At 41.2% G+C, this 14,340-nt stretch overlaps 1 protein-coding gene across 2 annotated transcripts in view; it reads right to left on the minus strand.

Moving 5' to 3' along the window:
* Positions 1–14,340, minus strand: part of man2b2 (mannosidase, alpha, class 2B, member 2) — a 29,850-nt gene that overhangs the window by 3,548 nt on the left and 11,962 nt on the right. For both annotated transcript variants that reach the window (NM_001113044.1, XM_012970437.3), the window contains 6 exon segments: positions 2,051–2,185; positions 4,988–5,180; positions 5,259–5,369; positions 7,821–8,073; positions 11,100–11,291; positions 13,328–13,593. In NM_001113044.1, the coding sequence (NP_001106515.1) occupies positions 2,051–2,185; positions 4,988–5,180; positions 5,259–5,369; positions 7,821–8,073; positions 11,100–11,291; positions 13,328–13,593 (1,150 nt within the window).

A 14,340-nucleotide genomic window follows, 5' to 3' on the forward strand; every position in this document is an offset into this window, starting at 1 on the left:
ATTTTTTATGAGCTTCTAATTAGATCTCTGCTTGTTAAAGGGGTGGTTCACCTTTAAGTTAAGTATGTTATAGAATGCTCTATCCCTAGCAACTTTGTAACTGGTATTCATTATTTATTTATTAATAGTTTTTGAATTATTTGCCTTCCTCTTCTTCCTCTTTCCGACTTTCAAATGGGGGTCACTGACTCCGGCGGTAAAAAAAAAAAAACATTTTATCTGTGAAACTAAACATTTTATTGTTATTGGTACTAATGTTACTTATCTTTCTATTCAGGCAAAAAGCTGCTCCTGGTAACTTTGAGAGACGAAATTCATTTTTTTAATCCAAATATTGGCTCTACTAGTGCAGAGTGGCATTGCTTCAGCCGGTGGGCTGTAAGGTCCTTGTTAAGGGCTTTATTCTGCCAAATCACAGACACCTGGACACCCACAAATGCTCAATCAGAGACAGAAGTTTATATATTCTGAGCCCCACCACATGGAATACACCTGCATTCCAACTGTCAGCCTTGCTTACAGATTTCACCTGAGGTGGCGTTGCCCTGAAAGCTTGTGCTGCATTTCTGCTGAAATAAATGACTTAAAGGCATTTGCTGGAGTATAGAGGTGTGCATCTCCCAATACAAGGTATGACTGGATGTTCTTTGGCTTGGAAGCAACCAGGAAAGTGAATGCACCCTTGAAACGTATAAGCAGTGTGCTGAATAATTTGCTTTCTTTGTACCTTGTTTACAGTAACATTATATTATATACCTTTCCATAAACAGAATTAGCACATTATAATTAAAGACAAATGATTTGGCATTTATTGTTATACATCTGCAGGACACCAGGATATAAATAAAACAGTGAAATCATTTGTAAATTTCCTATCCTGTCTCTTTAAAGAGATTCTGTCACAGGAAAACATGTTTTTTTACAAAATGCATCAATTAATAGCACTCCTCCAGCAGAATCCTGCATTGAAATCCATTTTTCAAAGAGCAAACAGATTATTTTACATTGAATTTTGAAATTTCACATGGGGCTAGCCATATTCTTCATTTCCCAGGGTGCCACAGCCATGTGACCTGTGCTCTGATAAACTTCAGTCACACTTTACTGCTGCACTGCAAGTTGGAGTGATACCCCCCCCTCCCAGCAGCAGAACAATGGGAAGGGAGCAAGATAGCAGTTGCCAGTAGGTATCAGAATAGCCCTCAATAGTAAGAAATCCAAGTCCGACTTGGGACTCCTCCAGTTACATGGGAGTAGGAGAAACAATAGGTTACATGAAAGCAGTTCTAATATGTAGTGCTGGCCTACACACAAAAATTACAACTAAAAAAAATAAAACATGAATTGGTTCAAGAAATTTTTAAAAGGTAGAATGAATTACTTGCAATGTACAGTGTCATTTAGTGATAAAAGCAATACCATAAATATAATGACAGAATCCCTTTAACACGCAGTTAGCTTTTGTTATGCTGTCACTTCCATAAGTACCAGAAACCCTTGTCAAAATTATCTACAGTATAAGAAAAAAATGCAGAAATGATTTATTTGCAGGATTGGAATCGGTTCTGCTTTGCTAAAAGGATGTACAGCAGCTGCTTAACAACACGGTACTTATGGGGCTGGACTCATGACTCATGGATACGACTTAAAATAACTAAAGCCAATTATGTAATTCTGCTCTCATTGTACTTTGGTGATGGACCAGGAGTGGGTACAGTACCACAATAATTATATAAATGTTGAGAAATGTGGCAACCAAGGCGAGAATACCCATCTTTCTCAGTGGGAAAGAGGTCATCATTCTAAAACACTCTATACATTAAATTACCCTAAGAGCAAATTGTCCAGACCTTGAAAATATATCAGCTTTATTTGCATAACTTATTTCTCAGCACTTTAGAATTTGCCCGCTATTAGGCTGAAATTCTGGGGAAAAATGCAAACAGCAATTTGTGTCCAATTAGAGAACTATGCACTGTGTTTTTAAATGAGAACTTTTATCTTATTAATGAGCAGGAAATATTAAGGTGGGGGGTGGGCAGAGTCTTACCTGTATGTATATCCTGCATATGCTCATGGTGGCGGGAAGAATAAAACCAACCAGGAATACTCAAAATCTGCAGATGAATGTTGTCAGGTAATGTGATAGGGAGGTCTGTAGTTTTGTATGACCTTTTTTCTTGTCCTGTCATGGGAAAAAAACTCACTGTGAATGAATATTTAATGTATGTCTGCTAATTAGTTTATATTGTTTATTAACAATAGCAGTTCAGTGGTATACAGTGCATATAATGTGGCTGTATGACCTTCTGCTACCCACAATGCCCTTCTGGTGGAAGGGGTGAGGCCTATGGAGAGAGCCAAGGGGGATCTGCATTAATGACTTCCTGTTTCCAGGTTGTTTTTTTTGTTGTTGTTGAGGAACCAAGATATTTCTTATCCAGCAATAATAACCCATAGCAAACAAACTGATAAAGGTTTAGTAGAGCAGCAAATGCTACCTACTAATTGGTTGCAGACGGTTTCCAGACCGAGAGCAGACAGCAACTAGTTACATAGGGTTGAAAAAAGACCAGAGTCCATCAAGTTCAAAATAGCACAAAATACCGGCACAACAGGATTTGTTTTAGCGGGATAAACCCTGCTGATTTTAATATTAGCAAACCATGTTCACATGTTTTGGATGGTGGTGGAGAGTGCCGATGTCTCTAAAAGTACTGTGCACCAGGTGGAACAGAGTGGAAAGGCCAGGGTGTGCTGGTGAGTGTGGATTTCCATCAAGTTCAACCCATCCAAGTAAACCCAGCACACACAACCCACACCCAGGCCCGGATTTGTGGAGAGGCCACAAAGGCCCGGGCCTAGGGCGGCAGAAGTTTAGGGGCGGCATACCGCCCCACCACAATAAAAATTTTTAAATTTTGCTGCTATATGGAGCAATGGGGACTTCTCCCCACTGCTCCGTATGGGAGATGAAATGTATGCGCATGCGCAGCTGACGCAGAGGGGGGGTTCACGCATGCGCTCGCTGTGTGGGGGGTGGGGTTGGCGATTCACGCATGCGCACAGGGGGAGGCGGGGAGGGGGCGGCCTCGGGGGGGCCCGCATCACAAATCCGGCGCTACCCACACCTACCAATCTATACACTTACATACATAAACTATATAAACAACCACTAGTACTAACTGTAGACATTAGTATCACAATAGCCTTGGATATTCTGATTGTTCAAGAATCTGCCATTACCACATCACTAGGAAGGGCATTCCCCAACCTCACTGCCCTCACTGTGAAAAACCACCTACGCTGCTTCAAATGGAAGCTCCGTTCCTCTAATCTAAAGGGGTGACCTCTGGTGCGCTGATTGTTTTTATGGGAAAAAAGAACATCCCCCATCTGCCTATAATCCCCTCTAATGTACTTGTACAGAGTAATCATGTCCCCTCGCAAGCACCTCTTGTGAGAAAACAACCCCAACCTCGACAGTCTAACCTCATAGCTTAACCCTTCCATCCCCTTTACCAGTTTAGTTGCAGTCTCTGCACTCTCTCCAGCTCATTAATATCCTTCTTAAGGACTGGAGCCCAAAACTGCACCGCATACTCAAGGTGAGGCCTTACCAGAGACCTATAAAGAGGCAAAATTATGTTTTCATCCCTTGAGTCAATGCCCTTTTTTATACAAGGCAGCACTTTATTTGCTTTAGAAGCCACAGAATGACACTGCCTGGAATTAGACAACTTGTTATCAACAAAAACCCCTAGATCCTTCTCCATTAAGGATACCCCCAACACACTACCATTCAGTAGATAGTTCCCGTTTATATTATTTCTACCAAAGTGCATAACTTTGCACTTTGAACCTCATTTGAACCTCATTTTCCAGTTTGCTGCCCAGTTTTCCAATTTTGTCAAATCGCTCTGCAAAGCGGCAGCATCCTGCATGGAACTTATAGTTTTGCACAATTAAGTGTCATCAGCAAAAATAGAAACAGTACTGTCTATGCCCACCTCCAGGTCATTAAAACAAGTTAAAAAGCAAAGGCCCAAGGACTGACCCCTGCGGTACTCCACTAACCACACTGGTCCAATTAGAAAATGTTCCATTTACCACCACTCTTTGTACTCTATCCTTCAGCCAGTTCTCTATCCAATTACAAATATTATGTTCTAGGCCAATATTCCTTAATTTGATTATTAACCTTATTATTACATTACTCCAATGATACGGTCCTTGAGAAGAGTATACCACGAGACTGCAGTTAAGTTGTATGCGCTATCTAGCATCCCTGCTGCCAATAAGGGAAAGGGAATTTGACTTAGAGAAACTTGTACTGAGGGTGCACAGCCACTATAATTAAAAAAAAAACCCTCTATCTTAGTCTGGTACAACAAAGGGTTACCTTTGTGTCCTATTTTTAAATATTGAGAATTAACACTTTTTGCTAAGTATTTCCCTTCAGTTCTGCACACAGTCATTTTGTGGTGCCATCATTTAGCCATAAGAGAAGCCAAAATAAGTTTTTGTTCACAGCAGGTTTCAAGTGGTTGAAGAACGAGGAAGCAGGAAAGCTACGTGAGGTTAAGTGATCTCATGTGTCTACTGATGGAATAAAGGAACTTGAAAAGAATACCCAACACATTTCAGCCCTCCACCCCACAGAAAAACTATATATTCTGTAAGAAATTATCATTTATATCCTAATAATAAAGGAACTTAAAAGGGATAGCCAACATGTTTCAACCCTCCACCCTACAGGGAAAATATGTTCTGTAAGAAATTCTCATGTGTATCCTAATAAGTGACCTGATAAAGGATTATATGGACGGATAGAAGGATAGGATAAAAGTCTTTTCAATATAGTCAGCTATTTATTAGTGAGTAAGATATATATGGTAGGAATACTGATGATGCAAAACAATAATTCTGAAATCCCCTCCAATATACTACAACATTTATACTGATGTCTTAGATCAGTGAATTTTACCTGTGTGCAGGCTGTATATGACCAACGGCCTGTGCTCTAGTGCCATTCCAAGTCTCTGATACAGCGCCCCAGCAAGAGCTCTGGACCCAAGCATAAGCCAGATGGTAGGTCTAACTACTGAGGTATCATTTAATGTTAGATTGTAATTGAGGTCCCACTCAAGGTTATTCCACAAACGTCTATGAAGCATGATCTGGGGATTAAACAAAATGAGTTATCCAACTAATTATTGCCCCAGTCACTCTCATTGCAAATCTCACCCAACCTGTACCTCAACTTCTCCGTTATCCTGGCTGGATACTCCATGTGCCCTTTCAGAGAGAAAAACAAGCCGAGTACTGTTGTCTTCTATGTAGGCAGTTCGGACCATTGGATAGTAGTTCTAAAAAGGAAGAAAGATCAGTTTTTCACAACAGACAATAATCATTTACCATGGGTTCTCCAGGGGAGGGCATGTATTGACTACTTGGCAATGTAGTAATGGGCTTTCTGGACAGGTAATACATACTGACTTCTGGCACTGTATTACCTGACTGTGAGGAATTAGCACAGACTCTGTGGCATTGTACTGGCTAAGGCAGTGCTGTCCAACTGGCGGCCCGCGGGCCGCATGCGACCCCCCTCTGTGTGGCCCCCCACCTGGCTGCTTTGATGGCTTACTCTTTTGTAAGCTTTAAATGGTATCAGTACTGTGATTAACTGGCCCCCTGCATGGTTCACACCTCAGATTCAGGCTGTAATCAGGCTGTATTGTTTAAACATATAAATCCCCTGTGTTGTTCACACCTTTTAATCTCTGCATTGTTCACCCCCTGCAGTGTTCACACCTCAGGCTCAGGCTGTAATCACCCACATTGTTCCCCTGTTCACACCTCAGGAGCAGTAGAAACCCACAAATAATCCCTGCACACTACAAAAAGAACATATACTGAGGTGGTACTGCAATTAAAAAGTTTTTTAATATATAGTTATTGTGCAGACTGTAGGAGCAGTGCCAGCATTGTGTCACAGTAGGCTGCCTGTGTGTGCCATACACATAGGCAGCATAGGGCAAGCAGAGTATGGCACACACAGGCAGGGTAGGAAAGGCAGAGTATGGCACACACAGGCAGAGTAGGGCAGGCAGAGTATGGCACACACAGGCAGGGTAGGGAAGGCAGAGTATGGCACACATAGGCAGAGTAGGGCAGGCAGAGTATGGCACACACAGGCCAAGTTTGGCACAAACCAGCCAAGAATGGCACACACAGTGAAAGTGTGGCACACGCAGGCAGGGTAGGAAAGGCAGAGTATGGCACACACAGGCAGGGTATGGCACACACAGGCAGGGTAGGGAAGGCAGAGTATGACACACACAGGCAGAGTAGGGCAGGCAGCGTATGGCACACACAGGCCAAGTTGGGCATAAACCAGCCAAGAATGGCACACACAGTGAAAGTGTGGCACACGCAGGCAGGGTAGGAAAGGCAGAGTATGGCACACACAGGCAGGGTAGGGAAGGCAAAGTATGGCACACACAGGCAGAGTAGGGCAGGCAGAGTATGGCACACACAGGCCAAGTATGGCACAAACCAGCCAAGAATGGCACACACAGTAAAAGTATGGCACACAGGCAAGGTAGGGCAGGCAGAGTATGGCACACACAGGCAGGGTAGGGAAGGCAGAGTATGGCACACACAAAGGCAGGGTAGGACAGGCAGAGTATGGCACACAGGCAGGGTAGGGCAGGCAGAGTATGGCAGGTTTTTGCTGTACTACAACCATTAATATGGGTATGGTCATGTGATAACATGGGTGTGGTTTCAAGTGGGTGCAGTTTCAAAAAGGGGAGTGGTCAAAACTGGCTTCCATTATCGGCCCTCCACCACGTAGGTCGGAAAAATTCCGGCCCTCGGTACAACAGAAGTTGGACAGCACTGGGCTAAGGGATATATTTATTGTCTAAATACTGTCATATGTGTTAATTCAGCTGAACTGTAATATAATCGCATGTCCAATGGGCAATGAATAAGGCTTGTGCTGTATATACTGTATGACTGTTGTTTATATTAGAAATATCTATGGTTTGTAATGTCTTCCACAAATCAGTGCAGAAAGGTAAAATTGTGGTTGTGGGAGGAGAAGGTGCTAGTTAATGAAACCAACATATGGGAAAATAAAGCTTTTTATAGATTTTTTATTTAAGCAAACACTGCTGATTACAGGAGGAGGTAGTAAATGTGTGACTGCACTTTACGGGGCAATACTACGACTCTTAATTTTCAATATCACAAGCAATTGCCAAGCATTATGTACTGTGTATGGACTAATATACAATGTACTATTAGAGTTTTTTCTCTCTGTCCTACTATTTAAACTTTTTATTAGGGATGCACTAAACTTACAATTTTTCTGGCCGAACAACGAATCCTTTGCGAACGATTTGGCAGAATACAAAATGGAATCCTAATTTGCATATGTACATTGGGACAAGAACGGTTTAAAGACAACCGCGCGGAGTAAAAAAATTTCAACTTCCGTGTTTGTGTGACAAAAAGTCACATGATTTTGAGGATTCGGATTCGGTATGGCCAAAAGGCATGGCTTTGGTCGAATCCTGCTGAAAAAGAACAAATCTTGGACAAATCCCAAACCAAATCCTGGATTCAGTGCAGTACTTTTTATATTTATATATTCTTTTTATTATTCTTACAGAGTTGGAACTTTACCTATATTGAGGGTACTGGCTACTGTCATTTTGGAAGGGTTGGGCTATAGTCATTCGGCGTTACTGTGTATGCCCCAGACCAACTTGATCCATATGACGCAGAACAAACCCTTTCATCAGACATACCCGTGCCACTGTGTTGGTGTCATAGTTCTTGAATTGTCTCCTTTGCATCTGATACCCATTGTTGTCAGTGTAAATCAATCTGTCTGTGCGCAGATCTGTGCTTGTTCTGATAATTGACTCCCGATTGAGATCCATCGGACCCACTCTGTAACTCTGCTCTATGTGGTGACACACAAGGCTTTTGTCATATCCTTCTGGTACATTGTAGATTCTTGAATAGACTGCGTACAGGTAGGTCTGTGCAGTGATATTGCTAAAGTCATGAAAGGAAGGATATAACGAATCAGTAAGAAACCAACACTGGAAGATACAATATTTTTTTTAGAAATAAACCCAATAGGGCTGTTCTGCCCCCAATAAGGGGTAATTATATCTTAGTTGGGATCAAGTACAGGTACTGTTTTATTATTACAGAGAAAAGGGAATCATTTAACCATTAAATAAACCCAATAGGGCTGTTCTGCCCCAATAAGGGGTAATTATATCTTAGTTGGGATCAAGTACAGGTACTGTTTTATTATTACAGAGAAAAGGGAATCATTTAACCATTAAATAAACCCAATAGGGCTGCTCTGCCCCCAATATGGGGTAATTATATCTTAGTTGGGATCAAGTACAGGTACTGTTTTATTATTACAGAGAAAATGGAAATCATTTAACCATTAAATACACCCAATAGGGCTGTTCTGCCCCCAATAAGGGGTAATTATATCTTAGTTGGGATCAAGTACAAGGTTCTGTTTTATTCCTGCAGAGAAAAAGATAATCATTTTTTTTTTAAAAATAGCTTAAAATGGACTCTATGAAATCTACACTAATACCATTCCAGGCACAGAGAACAAGAAATTAACAAGTTTCCTCCATCATACTCGTGATAAAATCTGGGGCCCTTGCAGGCAATATATACACCCTGCCTTGTTTCCTCCTCTCCTTGTGAATATAGCATTTTTTGGGACCCAAAGTTGGTCAAACCTTTTTACATTAACTGCTGAAAATATTTCCTGATGGCTACTTAAATTTTATATGCCTGGACAATGGTATTCGAATATGTTATTGCTAACATTTTTACTTTAATGATTCACTATTTCTTTATTCTTTTCTCTTTTGTTAACAAGCAGTGGCCTTCTGTGGAAGATGGCTTTTCCACAATTTGGAGCATTTTGGATAACGGTTTCCTGGTGCAAGGATCCCATACATGTACAGTGGAGGAAATAATTATTTGACCCCTCACTGATTTTGTAAGTTTGTCCAATGACAAAGAAATGAAAAGTCTCAGAACAGTATCATTTCAATGGTAGGTTTATTTTAACAGTGGCAGATAGCACATCAAAAGGAAAATCGAAAAAATAACTTTAAATAAAAGATAGCAACTGATTTGCATTTCATTGAGTGAAATAAGTTTTTGAACCCTCTAACAAAAAAAGACTTAATACTTAGTGGAAAAACCCTTGTTTGCAAGCACAGAGGTCAAACGTTTCTTGTAATTGATGACCAGGTTTGCGCACATTTAAGGAGGAATGTTGGTCCACTCCTCTTTGCAGATCATCTCTAAATCCCTAAGGTTTCGAGGCTGTCTCTGTGCAACTCTGAGCTTGAGCTCCCTCCATAGGTTTTCTATTGGATTAAGGTCCGGAGACTGACTAGGCCACTCCATGACCTTAATGTGCTTCTTCTTGAGCCACTCCTTTGTTGCCTTTGCTGTATGTTTTGGGTCATTGTCGTGCTGGAACACCCATCCACGACCCATTTTCAGTTTCCTGGCAGAGGGAAGGAGGTTGTCGTTCAGGATTTCAGGATACATGGCTCCGTCCATTTTCCTGTTAATGCGAATAAGTTGTCCTGTGCCCTTAGCAGAAAAACATCCCCAAAGCAAAATGTTTCCACCCCCATGCTTGACGGTGGGGACGGTGTTTTGGGGGTCATAGGCAGCATTTTTCTTCCTTCAAACACAGCGAGTTGAGTTAATGCCAAAGAGCTCTATTTTGGTCTCATCAGACCACAGCACCTTCTCCCAGTCACTCACAGAATCATTCAGGTGTTCATTGGCAAACTTCAGACGGGCCTGCACATGTGCCTTCTTGAGCAGGGGGACCTTGCGAGCCCTGCAGGATTTTAATCCATTGCGGTGTAATGTGTTTCCAATGGTTTTCTTGGTGACTGTGGTCCCTGCTAATTTGAGGTCATTAACTAACTCCTCCTGTGTAGTTCTAGGATGCTTTTTCACCTTTCTCAGAATCATTGACACCCCACGAGGTGAGATCTTGCGTGGAGCCCCAGAGCGAGGTCGATTGATGGTCATTTTGTGCTCCTTCCATTTTCGAACAATCGCACCAACAGTTGTCACCTTCTCTCCCAGCTTCTTGCTAATGGTTTTGTAGCCCATTCCAGCCTCGTGCAGGTCTACAATTTTGTCTCTGACATCCTTGGACAGCTCTTTGGTCTTTCCCATGTTGGAGAGTTTGGAGTCTGCTTGATTGATTGATTCTGTGGACAGGTGTCTTTTATACAGGTGACTAGTTAAGACAGGTGTCCTTAATGAGGTTGACTAATTGAGTAGAAGTGTCTAACCACTCTGTGGGAGCCAGAACTCTTAATGGTTGGTAGGGGTTCAAAAACTTATTTCACTCAATGAAATGCAAATCAGTTGCTATCTTTTATTTAAAGTTATTTTTTCGATTTTCCTTTTGATGTGCTATCTGCCACTGTTAAAATAAACCTACCATTGAAATGATACTGTTCTGAGACTTTTCATTTCTTTGTCATTGGACAAACTTACAAAATCAGTGAGGGGTCAAATAATTATTTCCTCCACTGTATATCTATTGTTCTGAAAATACTGCTTGTGCAAGGAGCATGAATGATCACAACAGTGATCACACAAAAGTGCTTCACTTTCTTATCTGCAGATGCACCATGCACTGGCCAACATCAATAACGAAACTGCCTATACAGCAGAGCCGGCAGTTGTGGGGGGGTCCCAGGTGACAGGGCGGCCCTGACCACGGGGTCTGTTTTATTGTGGTCCCCCTCCCTGGCCCCAATAGTGGAGTAGTGTACGCCAGGAAGTGTGGTGTGAGAGGGCCGGGGGGGGGGAGGAGAGAGCTGAGCCCTATTAGAAGATTTTTCTGAGTGGGGGGGGGGGGGCGGTGCAACTAAGTTACGCTACTGGCCAACACGGTGCAACAACAGATAACATTTCAAACCAGCCCAAATCCCAAAATGACTAAATGCCATAGAATACAGAAGAGACAGAGATACAGAAGTAAAAACATGCAGTACCTGTAGAAATACTGCCTAATTTCAGTAACCAGTTTCCCGGCTATAATTTCCAGTCCAACAGCCTTATAGGCCGATATAGCAGGACCAGTGGAGGTGAACAAGTAATTATCTGATATTGGGCCCTTGCTGATGTCTCCGTTTGAATGGTACTCCAGAAATTCCTGCGTTACCTGGACAGTCTGATTGCTCTCCCTGAACATGCACAGAAGGGAAAACAAAAAGAGACAAAATTATTCGTATTCAGCAAGCACTCACAAAAATCTGGTTTATTTCCCAAGTAGTAGCTCAGTTATACAGATAGTCCACATTTGATGCCCTGATTATAATAAAATTGTCATGAAAAAAATCCAGTGAGGGGCCACAGCCTCCAGTTAGATAGCCCTTTCCTAGAACATTTGAAATGGAGATAGCAAGGAAGTTATAAGCTGAATTAAAAAAAAAATAGGCTATAAAACTACTGTAAATATCCCATATTTTATAAAAACAATAAATCAATAGTTTATTTGTTATATAATGAATAATGTACCACCTGTTGTAAAATATAGTATAAGTGACTTCTAATATCCTCATATTTTACAACAGGGGGTACATTATTTATTATAATATACAAGTTTAAGTCATGTGACAGAAATTACATTACTAAGCTCTGATTATAACTGATGACATTACTAAGCACCGCTTATAAGGATATAATTGACAATTCGGCCCCATAGGGAAATGACCAAACTGTATATTATAGGAATATATCTGTGCCTAATAGCATATTGTATACAAATGTATTAAAAGCTTCCATGAATTCAGGCACACTTACTGAGCTGCAACTGGAAATTAGGCCTCAGTTACTCATGCTAAGCAAGAAATAATACTGGAAACATTTCAAGGGCTTTCCTAGTATAACTGAGGCCCAAATAAATCCTTGCACCTGGGACTATATTTTCTAGAACAGTATTTTCTAAAGAAAGTTCCTTCCTACATTATTTTCATTAGGTGTAAAAAAAAGATTGTATTAATTTACACTAAAGCACCAAGCAGAAAAGTAGGGAATCCAATTAAACTGTAAATGGCTGGAGAACTAGTAATTGGATTTATTTTACTGCTCCTTGCAGTATTCAGACCCTTAACTAATTCTCATTTAACCAAATAACAAATCCTACAGTGAAATTTCCTCTGTGCTATAATTTAAAGCACTAAAACGCAAAACGATTGCTTGTGTGAGAAATATTTGGAAGAGAAAAATAAAAACTATAAAAAAGTAAGTAAATGTGTTGTACAGCCACCTTTTAAGGACTCATTTATGTTCACAGATACAGGGGGCAACTAGTGCTTTTCTCTGCACTAAGTGGCGAAATTGCACTTTGCTCACTGTGTCAGGGTAAGTGAATGCACCCTTAAATATTTTAGAATAATTATGAACTAGCTTCGCTCCTTGTTCAGGAGTGAATTTGGCACATTTTCCATGGCAGATTTGCTGCAGGTTGCTCAGGTTAGTTGTACAACACTTCTGCACTTCATTTATTAAATAGTGCCACGGATCCTCAGACTGAGCAGTGGTGTAACTGGATGGGACTGTGCCCCAGAGCCCCAAAACATTTATAAGTTGACATATTCTACCAAAAAATATTGAAATTGTTCATTTATTACTGGGCCCCCTAGCAACTGTAGGGTCTGCTTTCTCTGTAATTACGCCCCTGGGATTGAGTCCAGTAGAGTTCTATAGGGAACGGTTGACAACAGGATTGATTTTGAGACTTTTTAAGGTTTACACTCTGTCTCTAGTCCAGCATTTAGAGACTCCTTTATGAACACACTCCTTAGTCAACCCGCTATAGTTCTAGAATATCGGAAAATAAGTGCTCATCCCATATGTTATTTAAACTGAACATGATACTTTGTTTAACAGATATTTATCAGAACAAATAAACCTTTATCCCTAGTCATTCAGGCTAAGCACATAAGGCTCAGTCTAAGGCCCCTACCAATGGGGCCAGACCCTTGCTTTGGGAAACTGTCATATAATGTAAACAAGCTGCTAGGTACAACCTCTATGCAAAATGTAAATAATATGGCGATAAAGAATGGTGACCTGTGGAGGAAGCGATGCCTGTGGACATTTTTACATGTCCATGAGTGTTTAACAAACCCCTTCTTAAATTTAATGGGAACCTATGGAGCTATGAGATACCAATAAGTGCTTTCTAATGATGTTTCTTGGATAGTTGGGTCCATACCTAGCGGTGATACTGTGCAGCAGGTTTGTATTCTGATCAATCACGACCGTGTAACAATCATTCATTATAGGAGTAACCAGGTTTTGACGTTTGGCTTTGTTTCTTTTTGGTTGTCTGACAAATGTTATCTTTCTTCCAGTAACAAGACGATCATTAGCAGCATCACAGCTTCCAAGCTTGATAGAGTACCTTCCATAGCTAAGGCCTTTGAGGGTAACAAGTATATGCAAATCAAAGGCATTGCTTGGTTCGGTGGCATTTTGGATCTGGAAGGTGAATGGGATAGATTAGAATTACTGTTAGTAGCTTAATTCATTTAAAGTTTTGTGTATTATTAATCTCAGAATTATACCACAGAATAATGTGTGTGTTCGTAATCTCAAAATTAAACCATAAAGTACAGAGGGGGGTATAACAGATAGCAATAAAAGCTCATATGGAGTCACCGATACAAGGACAACCAAGCGGATAATGCAAAGGCACCCATTTTACTATTACTCTTATGGGTGGACTGGGCAGGGTTATAGGCTGAGCAGAGGTGGGCCCAGAATAGAGGATCAAGGAAGGGAGGGATTTATTGGCCATTACAGATTTACTGGCAAGTACATTCCTGTAAAATTTGTAGTAACAGTACCACTCCCTGGCTGGTGATTTACCGGCTAGGCTGGTCAGATAGCAGCTCGGTAGCAACCCTACACCACACAGAGGTATTAAAAGACAGTAGGGCTCATTTACATACAGTTGCAGTCCCTGCAAATTCCCCACAGTCAGATGCGCGTAAAGACACATTAATTAAAGCTCCTTTTTGTCAAAATGTGTGCCATTCACTTCTATATAGATGCGCTCAGGGACGCACAATCCTTCCTGCCGCCTGTTCCAAGTTAAGCACTGCCACACTTATTGGCACAGAGGAACCCTGGGGCTACTGTCACCTCCAGACCAGGTGATAGCTCCAGGGTTCCCTCAGCGACCTGTGTAAAAACATGGCTGGTCTTTGATGATACAGAACATGG

The sequence above is a fragment of the Xenopus tropicalis genome, chromosome 1, assembly GCF_000004195.4.
Source record: "Xenopus tropicalis strain Nigerian chromosome 1, UCB_Xtro_10.0, whole genome shotgun sequence".
NCBI classification, from domain to species: domain Eukaryota; kingdom Metazoa; phylum Chordata; class Amphibia; order Anura; family Pipidae; genus Xenopus; species Xenopus tropicalis.